We start from the raw sequence: 24,925 nt of genomic DNA, 5'->3' as shown, positions 1-24,925 counted from the left end.
TGTTGCTTTGAGGGCTCGCAACTTGATTAGAGAAGGGCCGTGGGCGTGTTTGCCGGAAAATATTTGTCACTGGAGGCTTGCTGGTCGCAGACTTAGTAGCAATCTTCTGTTGCATATTGCGGTTTTTTGCTCCTAGGGTTAGAATGAGAAAGAGGAAGAGACGATTGGGTTGAAAAGTGGGGTTTGGTGGCTTATATATTATAAGGGAGTTGGGCTTGGGCTGCTTTAATTTAAAGATGAATGGATCGTGCCTGTTGTAATTTTAAGAGGATTGTGTTGTTTAATTAATTTCAATAGGAATGTATTGGGCTGTTTAGTCTCTATCTTTAAGGCTCAAATTTATTTATCTATTAGTATATATATTTGAGTTATAATGAGTAGATTATCGAGATTCTTCACTAATGCGTCCATGAACTAACGAACCGAGTAGGGGGTTGTTTTCGATTGGCTCGTTTATTAATCGAGCTTGAAAATTTTGTTTGAGCTTGACTCATTTATTAAACAAACGAACACGAACCGATCTCTTAGCAAGCCGAGCCCGAGTTGTTCGTCGAGCGTTTGGTTCATTTACAGCCCTATTCAAGATTTGTAATTGATTATAAACCATTTAAAACCAATTTATCAAGATCAATTAGGGAATTTCTAGACTAAATTATTAATGAATCACCTCCAAATCCTATCGTATTTGAGGTCACTCACCTTTCCTAAGTTATGTAATTGATAGAAATTTAAACAAGATATTGATGCTATCTTTTGGCACGACCCTCAGTTTACAATCACAGCTTCAATGTTGATGAGAAACCTTCCAATCAAGTGACACAACACTATAGATTAAACAAAGACTTTTGTTCATGGAATATGCTAACACATGACACTTTTTTTTTCTTCACGGTACCCTCCGCATTCTTATGAAGAAAAGTCCTATCCTAGTCTTCGCAAACTTTGCATAGTAAAGCATCAAGGGCACGATCTAATAGATCGTTGTATTAAGCAACTTGATCATAATCTCTTGCTGTAAAAATGGCTGCTTGTGCAGCAGCACCAACTAATTGAAATCCACCAATTCCTGTGTGATGTGTGAACACACCTGTAATATATAGAAAGTCTAAAGGATGTAGTGTATAAACATAAGAAAATTTGTGGCAATTTTGAGATATAAAAAATGTGATGACTATCCTTAAATTAGGGCCTATATTGTACACCCTTATCTCTTCCTTTTTTCTTATATTTATTTTTTCAGATAATTATTAGTGATTTAGAATCTCTCTTCTTTTCTTTGCATGCCCATTTTAGGGGTGTAATGACTGGAATAATTTTCTGGGTTCATCCACAAGAGGGCTGGTTATAGTCAAATTAAAACTTCAATACGTAAATGTCTTTCTTTAAAAAGAAAAGTGTTTGGGAAATTGTTTTTTTTTTTTTTTAGCTATTACACTGTTGATAGAGTTTGATAATATCTTATTATAGGTTGATGTTGTGGATCCCAAGAAGAATGATTTTCTTGATCCACTTAGGTGGTCAGATGCTAATGTTGCTGATTCTATTGAGACTTTGCAAGACGAGGAGAATATTAGCACAGCTGTTGCTCAACTTCCAGAAAAGGAATGGAGCTCTTTTAAGAAACTTTTAATGCAGAAGTTTTCTGTCTCAAAAATGGTTTCACTCTCTTCAGTAAGCTTTCCATTCCTCTTGAAACTTATTTTTATGTAGCATTTTACTTTACCAAGTGATTTTTGTGTGCCGCAAGAAATGGTGAAAGCTGTTTGACATCTCTCACTTGCAGTGGTTATGTTCCTGCAATCAAGTTTCAATCTTAAAATTCTGCCAATGCCTTTGTACCTCACTGGTAAATTTTTTGGGATAACATCTTAAAGGAAGGGGTGGGATAACATATTTGTATTATATATATATATAATACAAATATGTTATATATATGCAGCATATGAAAATCGAGAACTGGGTTTATGCTCTTGTTATGTAGACAACAATAAATGTGGATGTGAATATATATATTTTTATAGAGTTTATGTATATGTGTTATATATAAGGGTTGATGTTCGGTCCTTTTATAGTTGTCTCACGGAGAGGCCAGTGGTTTCTTTCCCGTGGAAGGCTATTTGGCGCTCCAAAGCCCCCTTAAAGGTGGCTTTCTTTGCTTGGACTTCTGTTTTGGGGAAGATCTTGACTCAAGACAATTTAAAGACAAGGAATCAGATTGTGGTCAATTGTTGCTACATGTGCCTTAAAGACGAGGAGACGGTGGATCACCTTCTTTTGCGTTGTACTATGGCTAGGGATTGTTGGGATTTGATGATTGGTTTGTTTAGGGTTTAGTGGGTCATGCCTAGGACCTCCATAGGGTTGATTGAGGCTTGGAGAGGTAGTATAGTGAGGCCTAAGTCCGGGATATTTGGAGGGTTATGCCATTGTGTGTCTGGTGGTGTCTTTGGCTTGAAAGAAATAGAAGATCCTTTGAAGGAAAGGAGATTCCTATTTCCATGCTTAAGTTCTCTATTGTTACCACTCTTTTTTATTAGGCTGTAGGGAGAAATTATACATCCTTAGAGGAGATTGTAATTTTTTTTGGGATCTTTGAATGTTTAGAGGCCCTTTTTGGCCTTGTGTAGATCTCTTAGGATGTGCTCCCCTTTTGAAAAAAAAAAAAAAAGCCCCGATTATGGAAAATCTAATGCATTTTCATGAAAAGGTAGTGTTGATGCAAAAATCAGCACAGGCCGGAGCCGTGGGCCATTCCTGTAAGATAAGAAAAAGTGATGACTGGCGTGTTGCCGACCGGGTGCAATCTGACGGTCAAGTTAGTACTTTAGCCATTAAAAGTCAAAGGAAGACTCTGTATTTAATTTTTTACATCCCTTTTGAGTTGCCCGACTTTTTCTTTATATAAGAATTAATGATAGTCATTAGTCGTGTCCACCTAGGGAATTGGTTCCCTTTACTCCTCCACCAAGGACTAAGAGAGTTACTCCACATAGAAGTGGTTGTTATCCCATCTACATGTAGTCTATTCAAACTTCTTGGGCTATCGTGTTGGCTAGACTTCCACTCGGGCTAATATTCTGTATCAGTTGCCCCCCATTGGGAGTGTTTGCCTGTCAAACTTAGGGAATGTGAGTCGCTTCCGTCCTTGCTTTATTTTCAACCCAGTTTAGCCATGTTTTCTATCAATTACTTTGTGGGCTTCGAATATACTACTTATTGATGTGTGTTCGATCCCAAGCAATGCTAGGAACTTTTTTCCTCTCAAACAAAATTTTCTCATTTCCATGCACATATATGTATGTAAATGCACAGTATGTAGATGATAAAATAAAGGTATTGAGGTACTGCAAATATAATGTAGTAGATTTTGAAGATCATATTCTTAGCACGTACTAGTCTTTCTTTGAGTCTCCACCTTTAGTAGGGAGAGTAGTTATCTCGCCTCCTTTAATAAGAGAGATGGTTTTCACCCCTTTAATAAGATAAAAGTAATCTCACCCTTTTAATAAGGGAGGTAGTTGCCTCCTTGTCTAAGTCTTCCTTTGGGAAACCCAACGAGATGTCTCATTTAGAGAAGCCCCGCCTAGGGATGCCCCGTATAGGAAATCCTCGTTGTTTAAGAGATGCCTCGTTCAGAGATGCTCAACGTGTTGGATCAACTCCGTCACCGTGTCACCATGTGCCTCAAGCGGTAATCCCATTCTTCCATGCACTTTCACGCGCACCAGCGGTAATCCCACACCTCAACGTGTCGGATCAGCTTCGTCACTGCGCCACCACGCGCCATCAACGTGGTGAATCTTCACAAATTCATCACCCATTAGTTTATAGTAGTTATCACAGGGGATGGCAACGTCAACCTATCCACAAAATAACTGTCAAGTACCGGTTTCCGATTCCTCGTCTTGATGATATGCTGGAGATGCTTGTGAGTTCTTCAATCTTCTCAAAGATTGACTTGAAGAGTGGCTATCATCAAATCTGGATTAGGCCGGGTGATGAATGGAAAAAGGCTTTTAAAACGAAGGCTGGATTGTATGAGTGGTTAGTAATGCCATTCAGATTATCTAATGCCCCCAGCACTTTCATGCGTGTGATGACCCAAGTGCTGAAACCACTTCTTGGCAGGTGCGTAGTTGTTTATTTTGATGATATTTTGGTGTACAGTTGCAGCATTGATGAGCACCTACAACACCTTTGTTCAGTTTTTGATATATTGAGGAGAGAACACTTATATGCTAACCTGAAGAAGTGCAGTTTTGCAGCGGACAGATTGGTATTTTTGGGTTATGTGGTCTCTTCTGCAGGTATTATGGTAGATGATGACAAGATAAAAGCCATTCTTGAGTGGCCCACACCTGCCACAATGTGTGATGTGAGGAGTTTCCATGGTTTGGTGACATTTTATAGGCGTTTTATTTGCAATTTCAGTACTATTGCTGCCCCAGTTACTGATTGCATTGGAAAAAAAAATCCTTACAATGGACCCAAGAGGCAGAGAAGAGTTTTTAAGCACTCAAGCAGAGACTAACGGAAGCACCAGTTCTTGCTCTACCGAATTTTGAAGAGGTATTTGAGGTAGATTCTGATGCTTCTGGCATTGGCATTGGTGCTGTCCTTAGCCAAAGAGGAAGACCTTTTGCATGTTTAGCAAGAAGCTTACTGGTGGAAAGCTCAGGTATTCAACTTATGACCTAGAGTTTTATGCCATTGTCCAAGCTTTGCGACGTTGGTGGCATACAAGGAATTCATCTTGCATTCGGATCATGAAGCTCTTAAGTACATCAACAGTCAACGCAATTTGAGTTCAAGGCATGCTAAATGGGTGTGTTATTTGCAGCAATTTACTTTTACTTTGAAGCATAAGGCTGGTACAATCAATCGTGTAGCGGATGCCTCAAGTAGAAGAGCTTCTCTGCTTGTGGTTACGCATGCACACGTTGTGGGATTTGATTCTTTTCGAGATTTGTACGTAGAAGACCCTTACTTTGCGCCTATTTTGGAAGAAGCCAAATCTGGGCAGCGATCGGATTATTTCTGGCAAGAGGGATTTATCTTCAAAGGCTTAAAATTATGCATTCCAGAATGTTCCTTGCGCGAAAAGATCATAATAGAGCCCGGAAGAGATAAGAGCCTAGAGCTGATTGGAAATGAGTACTATTGGCCTAACTTGAGAAAGGATGTTGCAAGGCATGTGGAAAATTGTCATGTGTGTCAAAGAGCCAAAGGGGATGCAACTAATTCAGGCCTGTACATGCCTTTACCGTACCGAATCGTCCTTTTGTGGCCATTAGCATGGATTTCGTGCTTGGGTTGCCTCTCACTCAAAGGAAGTGTGACTCTATTATGGTAGTGGTTGACAGATTCTCAAAGATGGCGCACTTTATTCCTTGCAAAAGGACTATGGACGCTTCTAATGTTGTTAATCTTTTCTTTAAAGAGATTTACAGGTTGCACGATGTTCCACATTCTATTGTTTCAGATAGAGACACCAAGTTTGTTGGCCACTTTTGGCAGACTTTATGGAAGAAGATTGGAACGGAGCTTGATTTTAGCACTTCTTTTCATCCTCAAACCGATGGGCAGACAGAAGTTGTCAATAGGAGTTTGGGCAATTTGTTGGGATGCTTAACAGGTGACAATCACAAGAGTTGGGATTTAACCCTACCCCTTTCTGAGTTTGCCTATAACTATCAAAGAATCGTACTACAACTCTTTCTCCTTTTGAGGTTGTCTATGGAGCAAAACCAAATAGTGTCCTTGATTTGGCTCCAATTCCTATTTCAAAGAAGGTCAATGTTAAGGCAGAAGACATGGTTGCGCTTATGCAAGAAATTCATGTGAAAGTGAAACAACAGATTGAAGCATCCAATGCGAAATATAAGGCTAATGCAGATTGTCACAAGAGAAGGATGATTTTTGAAGTTGGAGATTATGTTTGGGCAATCCTATAAAAAAATCGAGTTCCACCCGGTTCATACAACAAGTTGAGGGATAGAAATATTGGTCCATTCGAGGTGATTAAGAAGATTAATGATAATGCCTACCAGCTTAAGTTACCAAGTCATATTCGCACATCAGATGTTTTTAATGTCAAGCATTTGGTTCCTTACAAGAGCCATAATTCTGATGAGGATTCCGACAACTCGAGGGCGAGTTCTTTACAACACGGGGGGACTGATGTAGCTGTGGACCTAGTAGAAAGTTTCCTAAAACATAAGGAACATCCAGAATGATAGAAATATTGGTCCATTCGAGGTGATTAAGAAGATTAATGGTAATGCCTACCAGCTTAAGTTACCAAGTCATATTCGCACATCAGATGTTTTTAATGTCAAGCATTTGGTTCCTTACAAGAGCCATAATTCTGATGAGGATTCTGACAACTTGAGGGCGAGTTCTTTCCAACACGGGGGGACTGATGTAGCTGTGGACCTAGCAGAAAGTTTCCTAAAACATAAGGAACATCCAGAAAAGGAAAGAAGTGGAGGGAAGACAAGGAGAACCAGAAATTTATAGAAAGTTTTGATTTGTTCCTATTTGATTTTCAGCAGCTTTAAATTTTCAGCAACTTTCCTATTTGATTTGGACTTATATGGTAATTAGCTAGTCTTAGGTTTATGTAAAGCTTTTTGTAATTTCTAGGGTTGGATCAGTTTTAGAATTACAGAGCATTATTTTACAGCAAATATAGTTTGCCTTTCAATTCTCCTTTCTCTTGCTTTTTGTTCTCATTTCGTTTCAATATTGTTGTTGAGACGATTTATTCGTATCCTCTTGGTAAGGTGGCATCAATAAATAACAAAACAAAACATAGTAGAATTCTTAGAAGGCACCAGACCTTCGTTGCGAGAACAGAGATGCGGAGCAGAGGTAGGCTGGTGATGCAGAGGAGATGATGGGCTGGTGTATGGACGAATGGCACAGATAAAAGGCTAGGCAGAGGAATGGTGGAGACTGGGTTAGGAAGAGGAAGATAGGAGTTGGGTCTCAGAAGCATTTCGCTCTGATACCATTTTGAAAAAAAGTGCTAGAAAATAGAAGAGAAGAATTCTTGTATATCACATAGACGTGAGTACATGTGGGTTTATATGGGAACCCAATGTTTACTTTAAGAGGTAATGAAATCAAGAGTGAAGTATAAGAAGAAAAAGAAAAGAAAGAGGATGAGAGAGAGAGAGAGAGAGAGAGAGAGAGAGAGATGGGGAAAGAGAGAAAGAATGAAAGAATACTTTCATTCTTCCACCATATTCTATTTATGCTAACAAGTTTCATAAATTACACATAAACCCCAATATTATATAAGTAATAACAAATAAGCGACAACACCCAAGACATACAAGTAGCACAATCATTTAGCCGATTACTAGAAATTAAGCGAATCAAATATCAATTCCTATAATCAAGCTGGCATATTATATGCATCAGAATATTCCTATAATCAAGCTACCAGATTATATGCATCAGAATAGTCAACTCTCTCAATCACAGGTTGTAAATAGCCTATATTCATGACAATTCTTAAGATTCATATCACCTCGTGTTAAATGAAGCATCTGTGAGTTTCTTAAAATCAATGTTTTTCTCTTAAATGGATATTAATAGCTTAAGGGTATATTACTTAGTGCAATAGTAAAATTTTTGAGCATGAGGATAAATGTTTGAGTTTCATATAAAAGTAACTTGGTAAAATTGACATACTCAATTTGAGAGCCTGACTATCATTATATACAAGCGGAAAATTACAAATATGGAAAAGAGAATAAAATAAAATAAAATCAAATCAGAATAAAAATAAAATCCCTAAAAATTAGCCTATATTGAAGACCCAATAAATCTGCCATAATCGTTGAGTCAACTTATAGATAAGATTTCCAACACTCCCCCTCAAGCTGAAGCAAATATGTTGACCAAGCCCAGCTTGACTATGGAAGACTAGAGAAGAAAAGGCCCAACAGACTTTGTGAACATATCTGCAGTTTGTTCTGAAGAAGGAACAAAAATATGATTAATGATACCTGATCGAACCTTCTCTCGAATAAAGTGAATGTCTACCCCAATATGTTTCGACCTTTCATGTAAAACAGAATCAGAAGCAAGCATAATGGCTGATTTATTGTCACAAAACAGCCTTGAAGAACCTTTCTGTGCAAGACCCAACTCTCCCAAAATTGATTGAAGCCAAAGGAGCTCACAAGTACCTTGAGCCATAGCTCGGTATTCAGCTTCAGCAGAGGATCTAGAAACAACAACCTGCTTCTTACTCTTCCATGATATGAGATGATTACCATAGAAAGTACAGAAGCCAGAGGTAGAACGTCTATCTGGTCTTACATCCAGCATAGTCTGCATCAGTAAAGCATGAGAGTCCAGACTGATTTCCTGAGGCATAAAACAGACCAAGACCAGGGCACGACTTAAGGTACCTCAAAATATGGTAGACTGCATCCATATGAGCTGAGCGAGGGGCATGCATGAATTGACTAATCACACTAACAACAAATGTCAAATCGGGCCTTGTATTAGTTAAGTAGATAAGACGACCTAGTAAACGTTGATACACGGATGGATCTGGAAGTAATTCCCCTGACTCAACAGAGAGTTTAAGATTGGGGTCCATAGGAGTGGAAGCGGGTCAACTCCCAAGCATGCCAGTATCTTGAAGAAGATCCAAAACATATTTCCTTTGATATAAAGAAATTCCACGACAAGATCTAGCAACCTCAATTCCAAGAAAATATCGAAGAGGACCTAAGTCCTTCACATCAAAGGACTTTTGAAGATGAAGTTTTGCCTGAGCAATCCCTGAAGCATCATCACCTGTGATAATGATATCATCCACATATACCAATAACATAATGCAACGACCATCAGAGCTACGTTGAATAAAACAAGTATGGTCTGAGTGGTAGCGCACAAAGCCCATGGATAAAACAACATCGCTGAAACGACTAAACCAAGCTCTAGGAGATTGCTTCAGACCATAAAGAGACTTTCGTAGCCTACAGACTTTCCCAGCATACTCCCCCTCAGCCCGAAATCCAGGGGGTGGATCTATATATATAGTCTCAAGTAAGTCTCCATTAAGAAATGCATTCTTGACATCTAACTAATGCAGAGGCCAAGAATGGGCAGCAGACAAGGAGACAAGCAGTCGCACAGACGTCAACTTAGCCACAGGAGCAAAGGTAGCACTAAAGTCTTTGCCCGGAATTTGAGTAAAGCCTTTTGCCACCAACCGAGCCTTATACCGATCAATAGAACCATCGGCTAAGTACTTCACATTAAAGACCCATTTGCAGCCAACCGTTTTCTCCCCAGAAGTTAAAGCAACAAGTTCCCATGTATTATTATGGTGTAAAGCATCCATTTCTGTTGTCATGGCAGACACCCAATTGGGATCCTGGAGGGCCTCTGAGACAGATCGAGGAATAGAAACGGTCCCAATCTTGCCCAGGAAGGATTTATATGCACCTGAAAGACTATCATAGGAGACATACTGGGAAATAGGGTGGTTAGTGCTACTAGAAAAACCATACCAATTAGGAGGATGACGATCATGGGTAGGATAACGGGAGGTACGCTCAGGAATTGTAGGAGCAATAGGAGAAGGAGAGTTACCTGGACCTGGTTTTGAAGATGATTCTGGCAGGGGAGGTTGAGTGCGATGGCGACGAGAGTAGACCTGCAAAGGTGGAGGGGAACCCTGCATGGATGGAGAAGGAGATTCTAGGACAGTGTGATTTTCAAAGAGAGGAACAGGACGGGCAATAGGAGAAATCTCATTCTCCAGATCACAAGAGAGAGAATCCTGTACCACTGAATTAGTACTATAAAAAGGAACAGTTTCATGAAATGTCACATCAAGAGAATGATACATATGTTTGGTCACAGGATCATAACAACGATAGCCCTTTGACATAGCAGAATACCCCAAGAAAATACACCTAATAGATTTATCATCAAGTTTATGACGAGAAGGACTACGGTTATGAACAAAACAAGTACAGCCAAAAACACGAGGCAGAAGGTGAAGCAATGTATAATTAGGCTGGAGAATCTGAAGTGGTGCCTTACCACCCAAAACTCGACTGGGAGTACGATTAATCAGAAAAGCAGCTATAAGAACAGCCATGTGCCAATAGAATTTAGGCACATGCATACCACTCAGAAGACATCGGACCACAGACATAAGATGACGGTTTTTGTGTTCAGCCACGCCATTTTGCTCAGGAGTATAGGGGCAAGTGAGTTGATGTAAAATCCCCTTTTTATTAAGTTCAGACCGGAACTCATTCGAAACATATTCTCGTCCATTGTCAGAACGAATATTATGGACAACAGTGTTATACTGGGTTTTGATCATTTGAAGAAACTGGGTAAATAAAAGAAACACATCAGATTTCTTTTTCAATAAATAAACCCAAGTACAACAAGAATAATCATCAATAAATGTCACATAATATCGATGTCCAGAGAAAGCAGTAGCTGGGGAAGGGCCCCAGACATCAGAATGAATAAGATCAAACATACTAGGAGCACGACTCATATGAGAAATATAGCTAGTTCTAGTATGTTTAGAAAGCTCACAAACTACACATAGAAACTTATGGTCCTTACATGCTTTATTTAACGAAGGAAACAATAGACATAGATATTGAAAGTTTACATGCCCCAAACGTGCATGCCACAAACTAAAAGTGCGAAAAGAAACATCATAAACACTAGAAGTAGGTAGGATAGAAGCTTGAAGACTTGTTCTTGGTGGTTCCCCAAAGTAGTAAAGCCCATCACGCTCATAACCCCTGCCAAAAATCCTCTTCGAACAAAGGTCCTGCAACAAACAGTAATCTGGTAAGAATATAACTGCACATTGGAGGTTTTTTGCAAGCCGGCTAACAGATAAAAGGTTAAAGGCAAATTTAGGTACATGAAGGACAGATGAAAGAGTAATATCAGGAGACAGACAAACATCACCCTTACTGTGAATGTAAGATGTAGAGCCATCCGCAAGATACACAGATTGGGTAACAGGTATGACATTAGAAGAAAAAACTGATAACTCACCAGTCATGTGATCATTGGTCCCAGAATCCAGAACCCAAGTGGGCTGCTTGGCCTTAACATGAAATGCAGTAGGAGTACCTGTAGCAATAGTTGCAGTGGGAGTAGTTGAAGGAGCACTAACTCTAGAAGCAAGGGAGCCAAGCTGGTCCTGGATTTGCCCAATCTGAGACTGAACTGGCTCAGTCCAAGAAATACAGTAGATCCACTAGTAGTAATAGGAGTTTCTGCAACAGCTGCAGTACGAGAAGAACCAGTTCCAGATAAACGGTTCCTAGAAAATTTTTGCTTCAATTCAGGATGAAGTTTGAAGCAACGAGCCCTAACATGTCCAACCCCTCCACAATGGTGACAAATAATCTGATCTCCAGAAGCTCGTGATCCAAAGTTGGCTGCAAAAGCCATACTATCCCCAGCAAGCTCAGACATTGGTACAGGAACAATTGAGGGCTGAATTAAACGGTGCCTGCGTGCTTCACCATCAACAGTAGCAAAGGCTTCCAACAGGGATGGCATTGGTGATGCATTCAAGATTTGAGACTTTAGTGGTTCAAATTTTGGGCGTAATCCCATAAAAAACTGATAGGTATGCTGATGATCAAGACGTTTGACAAGAAGAGAGGCTGCCTCAGAAGGAAATTCACTGAGAGGCTCATATTGAGCTAGTTCCTCCCAACGAGATCTCAAATACCCAAAATAATCAGTTACAGACAAATTCAGGCCTTCCTGCGAGGCCTTAGCAATATCTTGATATAATTCAAAAATACGAGCATCATTCCTAGAATGAGCATACATTTGATTCCAAGCAGTCCACAAGTCACTAGCAGAGTCATAAAACATGAATATATTATAAATGCGTTCCTCCATAGAATTAAACATCCATCCTAAAGTGGTGCAATTGTCCGTATCCCACTGAGCATATTTAGGATCTTTAATATCTGGCCTCTTTTCAGTACCCAAAATCCACCCTGATTTGCCATTTCCACCAACATAGAGGCAGAGGGAACGAGCCCAGGATGCAAAATTACGGCCATTCAACAACACACTAGTAACTCGTTGAGCCGGTGTGTGTTGCGCCGAAAAAAGAGCTTCTTTATTATTACTTGATTCAGCCATAATATTAAATAGATCAATTCAACAGATTACCAATAATTTCAAATAAAGGAGGAATAAACCTGATTTTGATCAAACCAAGAAGCCGGAGACATGGCGGTCTGATCCGAAAATGCTGCCGAATATCCCGGCAGCCCCAAAAAATTACAAACACGTCTTCTGACCCTTAGTGCATGAAAAAGACTAAGGGAATACCCCTACAGGGGGTTGAACCTAGAGGAGATTGACTCCCCCTAGGACTGTCGCAACAGCGACCAGAAAAAGAGAGAAGGTCTGTGAAAAAAAAATAGGGAAGGGGTTGTAACGAGATAGAGAGAGATATTAAAAGAGGCGGTGAAAGAGAGAGAGATGGGGGAGGCGTAGGTTTGAGGCTCTGATACCAAAAAGTAACTTGGTAAAATTGGCGTACTCAATTTGAGAGCTTGACTATCATTATATACAAGCGGAAAATTACAAATATGGAAAAGAGAATAAAATCAAATCAAATCAAATCAGAATAAAAATAAAATCCCTAAAAATTAGCCTATATTGAAGACCCAATAAATCTGCCATAATCGTTGAGTCAACTTATAGATAAGATTTCCAACACAGATCAATAACTTCATGCAATTGAAGTTGGAGTTTAAGCATGTTCCCAGTACACACCTTGCAGCATCCTGAATTAGCAGAATCAACGCTGGATAGGGGCTTTTTAACGGCCTTCTTAGTGTTGTTAAAAGCCCAAGGCGCACCGCCTTCTATAGAAATAAATAAATTTTTTTTCCTGAATGTTATTTTATTATTAAAAATACAAAATATACAATGAGATCTAATACCAAAAAGGGAAAACCCCACAACAAAGCAGCAGAGCAAGTCATACTGGAAGTAGCATGAGGCACTAACCAGTCTTGAAAACAATCAAAGAGACTAACAAAGTCATCCACCAAGGAACTGAATGCACTCAAACCAAGCTTCCACAGCAACTTGAACAGCTTCTCTTCTCTTGTCTTCAAGGAGTCTGGGGTTTCTCTCTCTCCATATTTGCCATAGAATGACACAAACAAGTTTCTGGAAACCTTGATCATCACATTAGATATAGAAATAAATATTAGATTACAAGATTTTCCGGTTCTTTGAAGCATTTATTTTCCAGTTTTAATTTTTGGATGTTTTTGCAGGTCTCCGACGTACTCATGAAAAGTGGCAAGGGTATGGTATTCTTTGTTCCTTTTTATTTTATTATTATTATTATTATTTTTATTTTACAAAAAAAATTGGTAATCATTAGTTGTCTTATTTTGGTTAGTAATTATCCTCTTGTCATGTTCTATAATGTTGGCCATTTGCAGTACATGAGAAATCACAATTGAGTACACACCTAGAGGAGCTGGATGATCCACATAAATTTGCGGAAGAGGGTGTCAAAGTAATTAGTCAGCAGGAGCTTGTCTCACGGTTTCGTGCACTCAAAGATGAAATTATTTGCGCTTGGAATGCTGATGATCGTGTAACATCTTTGAAGTTATCAATCAAGGTAATAATTGGACTCAAACTTAATAGCACTTTTTTTTTTTTTGTTTTCTGAATAGGATGATTTTATAAAATATAAAATAAATTACATGGATAAAAGAAGGCATACCCCCTTGGTACAAAACTGAAAGGGAGAAGGCCCATTTCCACTAAAACCCAAAAAGGCAACAACACAAGTAGGGACTAACATCAAACATGGAAAACAACTAGCAAATCTGCAAGAGACAGATTCGAGGCAAGAAGAACATCACATACAAAAGCATTGGCAGTGGACACAGGCTGAAGAGTGTACCGTTACGTAGAGCATAATTTCTCTGCAACCAAATTCTCCAAATAGCATAAGAGAACAAAGAGCTAAACACTTTTGTTCTGAAACTCTTTCCATGTGTACTCTGCAGGAACCACTCTACAACACAGTGATAACCTGAAACTTCTGAAAAGGAATCCCTAACATATCAAACAACACCCTCCAAACAGCCATGACAAAGGAACGGGAACAGAACAAATGATCATTGTTATCCTCATCAGCCACACAATTATGAAAGATTGCAGGCATACTCAAATATCTCCTTCTTAGATTGGGAAAGGAGAGATTCTTATTATGCAGAATGATAACAACAAGCACAGCAATTCTAGGCCTGCAGGATTGCCCGCAAAGAGAAGCCCATCTCACCTTTTGTCCTTTATATCTTGACACTTTCCAAATTGAATTCAGAGAAAAATATCCATGTTTTCAAACAATCTCATCTGCAGACTGTCTAATATGCAGATTTTCAATGTATTCTTTAGCAGCAACAGGAAACGCATTAGGAATGCCCATCTACCATTTAGGATTACAGAAGAAACAACAACCATTTTGTCAATCCTTCTAAAAGCTATGGCACCAAACCTTTGAATCAAGGAACTGTCATCACACCAAGGGTCCAACAGCAAGTTGAACATAGAGCCATTGCGAAGCTTGTATGAAATATTAGGCAGCACAAAGTCCCTAACCCCCAAAATCTGTTTTCAAACAAAAGAATCACTCTGCTTAGGTAAAACAGACCAAAAATTTACCTGTTTCAGATACCTACCAGGCTACCATGGATTCATTGAACCCACAACTTATCTTTCTCAAGCTAAAAATCCCAGCAAAGAGTAACTTTGGTTGCAAAGTGCACATCCTCAACAGCAACTCAAGCCCAAATGGGTCCTGAGCATCAGAAGAATCGCTTTGATTTCATAGAGAATAATCATCCAAGTAGACACTGGACTCAGAAGGACAGGATAACTGGGTGTGGCTAAGCTTGAATCTTCAAAAACACATTTCTGGGAGGTCTCGAAGAGCTCATACATCATGTAAGATACAGGAGTTTGGGTTTGAGTCTCTTGCTTCTCCTCATAAACATGACCGTCTTCAAAACAATGTCTTGTAACAACCGATTTGGGTCTCTGCAATTCGACTCAAAAGGTGAGATTTTGGATGATTGCTCTTCACTTTCCAAGGCTCAGTTGCAGAGATCTCTGAGAACTCAAAAGTGTTTCTAGAAAGCGATGGTCGAGAAAAGATAACCAAAAATGTGTTTCTAATGATCAGACGACACAAGAGTTTTGTTGAAATATATAAATATTTTTGTATAATTGTGGAGCAAAATCCTCCACCAATCATGGTGATCCGGTCAATTTCCTTTCAATTATAAATATTTCTATATAACGGTGGAGCAAAATCCTTCAGGTGCCTCATTTGACTATTGTACACTTCCCATATATTCTTATATTTACCATGCCTATATATAGGCTCCTTGTACTTGAGCAATATACAGATCTGATTAATAAAAATGTAGCTTTTAGTGGCTCTTTGTCCATGTATGTAGGCCTTAGTGCCGAACCATGTATATACTTGTGTTCTCCATCTTTCTCTTTTCCCTTTTCCTATTTGCATTTCTTATTTCCGCATCCAAATTTTAACATGGTATCAGAGCCAAGTTGTTCTTGTAATCCCATCTAGAATTTGAGGAGGAGTATTGGAATTATTATCACGGAGCATATTCTCTATGTCTTCACATTCCTTTCCTGGCGTAGTTCCGACTTTTCTTGGCGTTGTTCAGGCTATTTCCCAGCGTTGTTCTGGCGATTTCCCAGCGTAGTTCTGGCCATTTCCGGGCGTTGTTTCGGCGTTGTTCTAGCCATTTCCTGTTGTAGTTCCGACGTCGGCTTTTCCTAGCGTAGTTCCGGCCATTTCCCGGCTTAGTTCTGGCCTTTCCCGGCATTGTTCCGGCTTTGTTCCGGACACCTTTTCATCATATTTCAAGGCGTTTCTTTAGAAAGTTGGGCATTCATGATATTCATGCTCCAACTTGATGGGGAGTGTTGAAATATATAATTATTTCTATATAATTGTGGAGCAAAATCCTCCACCAATCATGGTGATCCAGTTAATTTCTTTCCAATTATAAATATTTCTATATAACGGTGGAGCAAAATAATCCTCCACCAATCATGGTGCCTCTTTTGACTATTGTACACTTTACATATATTCTTATATTTACCATGCCTATATATAGGCTCCTTGTACTCAAGCAATATACAGATCTGAATAATAAAAATGTAGCCCTTAATGGCTCTTTGTTCATAGATGTAGGCCTTAGTGCCGAACCATGTATATGTTTGTGTTCTCCATCTTTTTCTCTTCCCTTTTCCTATTTGCATTTCTTATTTCTGCATCCAAATTTTAACAATGTTTCCTCCTATCTAAACCCTCAGAGCTCTCCTTCTACTTTTTCTTCTTCTTCTACTCCTTGTGGGGTGTTGAGGAGTGTTGTGGGGTTGGAGAAGGATGGTATGTTACTGGTTTCTCAAAAACTATCACCTGTGTTTGAGGCAGATGCAGAGGATGGTTTGGGTGAAAAGAAAATGGAGGGTTTTGCTCGGTCTGGATGTAATGGGGCGATTGAAAGGGGCGTAGGGGAATTGGCTGACAGCAGGGAGGGATTTGAGGGAGTCACAATTGACGTCGGCAGTGACGTCCACTTCCGTCTGAGTGATGAATCTGCTACTGTTCTGGTTAAGGAGCTTAGGCTTCACAAAGCTATGAAGGGGCTGAATTGTTTTATGATGGAGGGGACGGATGAGACAGTCTTTTGATAGTCTCCGTGGTGGATGATTGGGAAGGGTTGTTGGATACTTCGAGAGGTGGGGAATTGGGGATAGTCCCTTGGGGAAGGAGTGAGTTTTCGGAGGATGGTTTGGTTTTGGCTATGGTGGGCTCGAAGGGAGAGAGGTCAAAGGTGATGATCTTAGGGGAAGGGTTGAGGGATTTTTTGAAGCAAGTAGAGAGGAGTGGGTGAGGGAGAATGTTGGTTTTGTAGGCAATATTGTTGGGGTGTGTTGAATGATTTAAATATTAAATTTACACCCCCTTTAACAACATGAACTTTTAAATCAGAGCAGGTAGGTCCTGTGTTCAAACCTCAACGTCACCTTGAATATTAAAATTGAAACATCCATTGGACCAAAAAGAAGGCCACACGTGAGGGAAAGTGTTGAAGGATTTAATATTAAAGTTACACCTTTTCTAACAGCTTAAGCTTTTAGAGTAGATAGTTATTAATAGGGTGAATTCCGGAGGTGATAAGTATAAGGCTGTGTGCATGTTTCATGAGATTGATGATAACCAGAAGAATGAGGGGTAAGGGTAGGACTCCATCGGAAAAAGGGGAGAGGAAGGTTAGGATTCTCATTTTGTATGTCAATTACGAAAGGAAAACTGTGTGGTTGAAGGAGAGGGGTAGAGGAGGGAGGAGAGGGAAGGAAACTTGTTTGTTTCCTCATAAAGTTCCGCATAATTTCATGGAATGTCCGTGGTCTGAATGATCCAGACAAGAGGAAGGTGGTGAAGTTGGCAGTTTGGAAGTGGGGTGCTCATGTGGCGGGTTTGCAAGAAACTAAACTAGCGGTGCACGGGAGGTAGATGGCCTTTGGCTGTGGATTAATTCTCTATGTTGACTGATGATTGTGAATTGATTGATTTACCTTTGGAGGGAGCATCTTTTACATGGTCCAACGGTAAAGATTCTCTCTCTCTCGTTGGGGATTGGGAGGAGAAATTCCCGGATGTGGTTCATTCGGCTTTGGCTCGTCTAACTTCAGCTCACATTCCTTTGGTTTTGGATTGTGGTTGGTTGCAGAAAAGGAGTTCTCCTTTTATATTTGAGAATATGTGACTTAGATCTAAGGGCTTTATAAAAGGGTCCGTTCTTGGTGGGGAAGTTATGTGGTGGATGGATCTCTTAGCTATTCCCTTGCAAGAGAACTTCGGATGTTGAAAGAAGGCATCAAAACATGAAATATGGAATGGAGGAAGAATTGAGCGTTTTATGAGATTGCTGACATTGATAGTATGGAGGGGATAGGTGGCATTGCCAAGGCTTTGAAGAGGAAGAGGCTTGAGTGCCAGGCGAAGATTGCTGAGATTGCTATTTTGGAGGAGATTTAATGGAGATAGAAATCTAGAGCCTTATGGCTCAACAAGGGGGATAGAAACATGAAATTCTTTCATCGGCTTGCAAATGCCCATAGAAGGTGTAATCATGTAGAGAGGATTGTGGTGGATGGGGAGCTTTTTCCCAACGAGGAAGAGGTTTGTAGGGAGATCGTCTCTTTTTATCAGAAGTTGGTTCACAGAAACGTCAAGTTGGCATCCTTTACTTGGGGTCTTCAGTTCGATTCAATTTCTGTGGTGGATAGAGATGGGTTGGAAAGGTCTTTTTCTGAAGAGGAAGTGTTGAAGGCATTGAAGAACTGCAATGGGGATAAAGCCCTAGGTCCTGATGGGTTCTCTATGAGATTTATACTTGAGAGTTGGGAGGTGGTTAGGGGGGAGGTGATCATGTTAGTTGGAATTTCCTGTTATATATGCTGGGGAGGATGGGTTTTGGGGAGAGATGGAGGAAGTGGATCGAGACTCGTATTTCTTCTGTTAGATTCTTTGTACTGGTGAATGGGTCCCCATCCGGCTTTTTTGGAAGCTCTCGAGGTTTGAGACAAGGGGATCCCCTCTCTGTTTTTCTATTTATTATTGTTATGGAGGCCCTTAGTAGATTGATGAGGAGGCAGTGGATGGGCTTTTTCAGGGATAACAGATGGATATTTCTCATTTACTGTTTGCGGACGATACTTTGGTTTTCTGTGATGTGGACGTGTCCCAACTTAGATATTTAAGGTGTGTGCTGGTTTGTTTTCAGGCAGTGTCAGGGTTGAAAGTTAACGTGGGTAAAAGTGTGCTTGTCCCTGTAGGGGAGGTTCAGGAGGTGACTTCGCTTGCTGCGGTTTTAGGATGTGGGACGAGTTCCTTTACTATTGTTTATCTGGGTTTGCCTTTGGGTGCTTCGTCCAGGAGGGTGGCTGTTTGTGATCGCGGTTCGAGAATATATTGACTGGATGGAAGAAGCAATTTCTTTCGTAGGGCGGGAAGGTCACTCTTGTGAAGAACACCTTGTATAGTCTCCTGATATACTTCCTATCCGTCTTTCAGATCCCCTGCACTATTGCTGAAAGACTCGAGAATCTCCAACGAAATTTTCTTTGGGGTGGTCGGGGTGAGGAGTTCAAGTATCATCTTGTCATGTGGAAGCATGTTTGCAGGCCTCTTCAGATGGGTGGTCTTGGAATTATGAGGATGATCCCCTTTAATAGGGCGCTCCTTGGGAAGTGCTAATGGAGATTTGGTAGTGAGAGACATCGTTTATGGAGGAGGGTTATATTGGTCGTTTTGGTGAGGAGAGAGGGTGATGGTCTTCCAGGCTGGTTAGATCTGCTGCTGGCGTGGGAGTGTGGAATTTCATTCGAAAGGGATGGGACGAGCTCTCTAAGCATGTCAGGTTCAAAGTTAGGGAGGGCAGGGATGCCTGGTTTTGGGAGGATTATTAGTGTGGTGATTGTTTGTCGTCTCGTTTGTTTCCAAGACTTTTTAGGATTACTACGGATAGACACGCTATGAAAGCTATGCTTGAAGAAATGAAGGCCCTTGAGAAGAATGGTACTTGGGATATTGTTCCATTACCTAGGGGTAAGAAACCAGTAGGCTGCTGAAGGTACCAAAAATAGCTTGGGCCGGATATTACCCATCTTACTAAAGAATGGATCAGGAGAGAAAAGTGGACCCGATTGGATAACAGCCCAAGAGGCCCAATCTCCGTGAAGACGATCTCCAAGCCCAAACTAAAAGGAAAGAAATTAACCAGCACTAAAAGAAAAGCCCAGAAGATCAACCCAACATGGAAGATGAAAAAGAAAGTTTCTAGAACAATTGTAAAAGTCTATAAATAGAATGAAAAGAGAGGGAAAAGGGGTTAAGATATTTTGAAGTGTAAGGAATTAGTTTTCAAATAGAGAGAACATTTTTCGTTGCATCTTCAATGGCGTCGTCTGTGGGAAGCGAAGGAGAGATCCAGTTGATCCTCAAGTACGCTACGAGCAGATTGATCGTTCTCTCGGAGGATTAGGTTTGATCTGTGAAGATCAAGGTTGGATCTGTGGAAGTTGAAGCTCGATTTTTGGAAATTAAACTCTGACCTGAGGAGATCGCGATCTATCTTGCAAAGATTCGATCTTGATTGATGAAGGCCAGATCCGACGAATTCACGGCAGAAAAGATTCAGATCTAGCCAACGGAGATCGGAATTTGGCTAGGCGAGGGCCAGATTTGACGAATTCACGGTAAGATAATTCAGATCTGTTCAAGATTTAACAGTTGAAGACTCTGCTCCGATCAGGAACGATGATCGGAGGTGAAAGTTCTTGTCTACAAGAAAATGAACAACATGCAAAGCTTGACGTGTTAATGAGCCTAATCGAGGCTTTAAGAAGAGAAAATGCAGAATTGAGAGCCGGAATAGAGCGACGAGACGCCTCCGGCACCTCCACGACGGCCTCCAGCAGGAGAAAGAATTCTGCCACCAAATGTTGTTCCCCAAGACGAACAAGAAGGAAAAGTTCCCCTGGATCTGTGCCGTGAAGAGTTCAGGCTGGATGTTTTTCCACCAAATGTCCATCATTTGGAAGATCGGGAAGGATCTGTCCATCTGGATCCACATCGTGAAAGGATCAGGCGAGAAGAAGCCATGGAGTTTAGTCGCAATAAGGCTACGCCATCATGACAGAGGGAATTAACTGAGGAAAGGTCGTTCGATCCAATCTACCATCCATCAATGGCTATGTATGACCACAGGAATTCAGGCAAGACTTAAGAGATCTGTGGAGCAGAAAATACTCCCGAAGGAAAATGAAGCCCTTCGCATGGTGGCTCAGACTGCCGATTCACCGTTTACAAATGAGATCTTGAATGCTCCAAATCCAAGAAAATTCTCTATGCCAGTCTTCACTCTGTTTGATGGAACAAGTGATCTGAACGAACATGTTTATCACATTCAGCTAAAGATGGCTCTGAATACAGAAAACAATGCTCTGATATGCAAAGTGTTCCTTACAAGCCTTACTGGACCGGCGCTTAAATGGTTCAAGAATTTGGCAAGGGGATTGGTGAAAAGCTTCAGGAATTTGTGCGACAAGTTCATAAGCCAATACTATGGGAACAAACGGCCAGCCAAAGACATATCAAGTTTGTTTACGATGAAACAACTGGAAGGCGAATGCCTCCAAGCTTTTCTCACCAGATTTAACCTAGAAAAGAGCATGGTGATTGAGTGCCATCCGTCCACAGCAGTTTAAGCATTCAAACTAGCTATGAACCGAGGAACACCGTTCCACACAAATCTAGTGGTGAATACGCCGAAGACTATGGATTAGTTAAATGAGAGGGCTGACGGTTTTGTGCGCTTGGAAAGAAGAAGCTACCAACGCAAGGAAGGCATCGATGGTTGCAGTGGGAGAAAAGACCAGAACAAAGATCGGTCAAAAACAAGTTGCACCACAGCGTTCGACCTCTTGGAAATCAGAAAAAAGGCTTTGGGAAGAGGAGCTGATCACTCCACTCAAGGTCTGCCTGGCACGGTTATTCCAAGAAAACAAAGATAAGTTTCGCCCTCCCTTACCGATCAGACAACTGCTCAAACAAAGAGATCAATCCAAACATTGTGCTTTTCATAGTGTTTTCAAACATCTGACTAATGAATGCAGGAATTTAAGAAGACAAGTGGAGATGCTGATAGCAAAGGGAGAGTTTGCTAGTTACATTCAAGGACCAGCAATAGAGCAAAACCGACCGGTTGAGCAAGTGAAGAGAAATCAAAAGCCAAATTACCGTAACGCTCAACCTGTTCGTATCATAAATGCAATTCATAGCCGGCCTGAGGCGACCAAAGAGTCAGAAGAGCTGCTCCGAACTCGTCTTCGTCAAGCACAAATGAAGAAAAGGATAGGCAGTGTAAACGCTCTACACCAGCAAAGCAGTTCAGTTCAGATAAGGTTTGACAGAACGGATTTATTTCGAATTTAGATCCCTCATGAAGAGTCCCTGGTCATTAGCCTGATGGTAGCAGAATGCTTGGTTCGAAGGATCTTGATTGATCCGGGTAGCAGTGCACACGTCATGACAAGAGTAGCATTCAAACGGCTCGGGATTGAACAAGAAAAGCTCAAACCCACAGGAAATCCACTGTTAGGATTTGATGGGAAACGGGTGGAGCCTATCGGTATGGTCGAGTTGCCAGTACTTACTGCCGAGAGAGAACTGATAGAAAGCTTTGTGGTCGTTGAGATTCACTCGTCTTATAATCTCTTGATGGGAAGAGGGTGGATTCACAGGGTCCAAGGTGTCCCCTTGACTTTGCACTAGGTAATGAGGTGCTTAAGTCCAGATAGGAGCAAAGTGATTGATATACATGGAGACCAGGTAGTGCTAAGGAGTGCTATTCTGTAACCTTGAAAGCCGGTGGGAAGGGAAAAGCGCCCGTCCGATTTGGGAGCCCGAGATAGCAATTATAGGAGCCTCCACCCAAAGAGGTTGGGGAGGAGGAAGAGCCTTTGATCCTTACTGAAGAGCCCTTTGTGGATGTGCAGATTGATCCTCTGAGACCAGACAGAACCACAAGAGTAGGGTCAAGACTTGCAGAGGAGGAGAAACGGCAGCTGGTTGATTTCTTATCTAAGAATGCGGACTTGTTTGCTTGGAGCCATTCGGACATGCCAAGAATCAATCCCTCTGTGTCCTGTCACTCTTTCAGTGTAGATCCGAACGTCAAGCCTGTAAGACAGAAGCAGAGGAGGTTCGCTCCAGAGCGCAATCAAATTATAGCCGAAGAAATTAATAGATTGCTGGAGGCAGGGTTCATCAGGGAGGTTCAGTACCCATCTTGGCTCTCAAACGTGGTGGTAGTACAAAAGAAGAATGGGAAATGGAGAGTATGTATTGACTTCACTAATATGAACAAAGTTTGTCCGAAGGATAGTTTCCCTTTACCCAAGATTGATCAAATGGTAGATGTCACTACTGGGTATGAACGGCTAACTTTTCTGGATGCTTACTTGGGTTACAATCAGATTCCTATGGATCCGAACGATGAAGAAAAAACATTCTTTGTAATCGAACGAGGAATCTATTGCTACAAGGTCATGCCGTTCGGATTGAAGAATGCTGGAGCCACTTACCAAAGGTTAGTCAACAAGATTTTTAAAAGTCAAATGGGTTAAACTGTAGAAGCCTATATTGATGATATGGTAGTCAAAAGTAAAAAGAAGGACCAGCATTTGCTGCACTTACAAGATGTGTTTGAGGTGTTGAGGAACTACGGCATGAAACTTAACCCAACTACATGTTCGTTTGGGGTGGGCTCCGGACAATTCATGGGACACGTAGTTAACAACAGAGGGATCGAAGTCAGCCCCGCTCAAGCTGAGGCTTTGATAAAGAATGCAGAACCAAGAACTGTTAAGGAGGTTCAGGCGCTCACTGGACGGATAGCGGCACTAAGTCGATTCATTTCTAAATTGTCAGATCGTTGCAAACTGTTCTTCGACACAATAAGAGGCTATGGGAGGCAAGCTTGGGGGGATGAGCAACGACAGGCGCCGGCCAGGTTGAAAGAGTATATGTAGAACCCTCCAATCTTGTCTGCCCCAAAACCAGGTGAGAAGCTTTTCATGTATCTTGGGGTATCGAGCATTGCGACAAGTGCCGTTCTGGTACGAAGTGAGGAGGGAAAGCAATTCCTAGTGTTCTACGTTAGCAAAGCCGAACCGGAGAGAAGGTACTTAAAGGCTGAGCGAGTGATCCTATCATTGGTGAATGCAAAGAGGAAACTCGGGCATTACTTTGTATTGTGGCAACAAGGCTGCTATTAGCATTGCCCACATTGGGTTATCCTGTTCGCGAGTCAATGAAGTTGTATTGTGGCAACAAGGCTGCTATTAGCATTGCCCACAATCTAGTTTAACGTGACAGGACAAAGCACATTGAAGTCGATCGACACTTCATCAAGGAAAAGCTTCGTCTTGGGCAGATTTGTACTCCATATGTCTACACATATGATCAGGTTGCTGATGTTTTGACTAAGGGTGTGAGCAAGACTTGCTTGCAAAATATGTTAGTCAAGCTGGGCATGATAGATATCTTTGCACTAGCTTGAGGGGGAGTGTTGTCAGGGGCTTATTTGTTATTACTTATATAATGTTGGGGCTTATGTGTAATTTCTAAAACTTGTTATTATAAATAGAATGTGGTGAATGGATGAAAGTATTCTTTCATTCTTTCTCTCTTTCCCCATCTCTCTCTCTCTTTTTCTCTCATCTGCTTTCTTCTCTTTTTCTTCTTTATTTATTTATTATTATTATTATTTTTTATCAGTTACTCTTAATTTGATTATATCTTAAAGTCAACACCTAGGTCTCGATCAGTTGGTGGAGACATGACAAGAGGACTTCGATTGATGCATTGATGGATCGAAGTGTCCCGTCCTTACAGAAATAGGTTTTTAACAAGTTCTATTCCAAAAACAATTTTCATAATTCCGAAAAGGATTTCAATGCAGCAAACATGTAGTTCTGGAAAACCCTAATTGAATGAATGCTCATGGATATGAACGATAGTAGATGAGTGCAGAATTGAAAGTCGCAATTACCTTTTTGGCCTTGGATCTCTTTCTCTTTCCAAATTCCAATAGGCCTTCCCTTCGAAGCGAAAATCCGCATTTGATTGTAGCCATCCATGCCCTGTCTTGTTACGCTCTAGTGGTGTGCATCTTTGATTCTTGGGATGTGTAGCCTTAAATTTTGATTTTGCCCTTAGACTGAGGTCAGGTAACAT

General features: G+C 40.8%; 1 protein-coding gene across 4 annotated transcripts in view; it reads left to right on the top strand.

Annotated features, from left to right (window-relative positions):
* The window catches only part of LOC132311079 (uncharacterized), a 127,177-nt gene that overhangs the window by 8,079 nt on the left and 94,173 nt on the right, over nt 1-24,925 (top strand). For all 4 annotated transcript variants that reach the window (XM_059808800.1, XM_059808799.1, XM_059808798.1 and 1 more), the window contains exons 2-4: nt 1,468-1,671; nt 13,335-13,365; nt 13,506-13,690. In XM_059808800.1, coding sequence (XP_059664783.1) covers nt 1,468-1,671; nt 13,335-13,365; nt 13,506-13,690 — 420 coding nt within the window. The remainder of the gene's footprint in view (nt 1-1,467; nt 1,672-13,334; nt 13,366-13,505; nt 13,691-24,925) is intronic.

Source organism: Cornus florida, unplaced genomic scaffold (genome assembly GCF_030987335.1).
Source record: "Cornus florida cultivar Cherokee Brave unplaced genomic scaffold, ASM3098733v1 CherokeeBrave_3.0.0_Hap2_Chr06, whole genome shotgun sequence".
Taxonomy (NCBI): Eukaryota; Viridiplantae; Streptophyta; class Magnoliopsida; order Cornales; family Cornaceae; genus Cornus; species Cornus florida.
The sequence above is the reverse complement of the archived record's forward strand: the minus strand, read 5'-3'. Positions and strand labels throughout refer to the sequence as shown.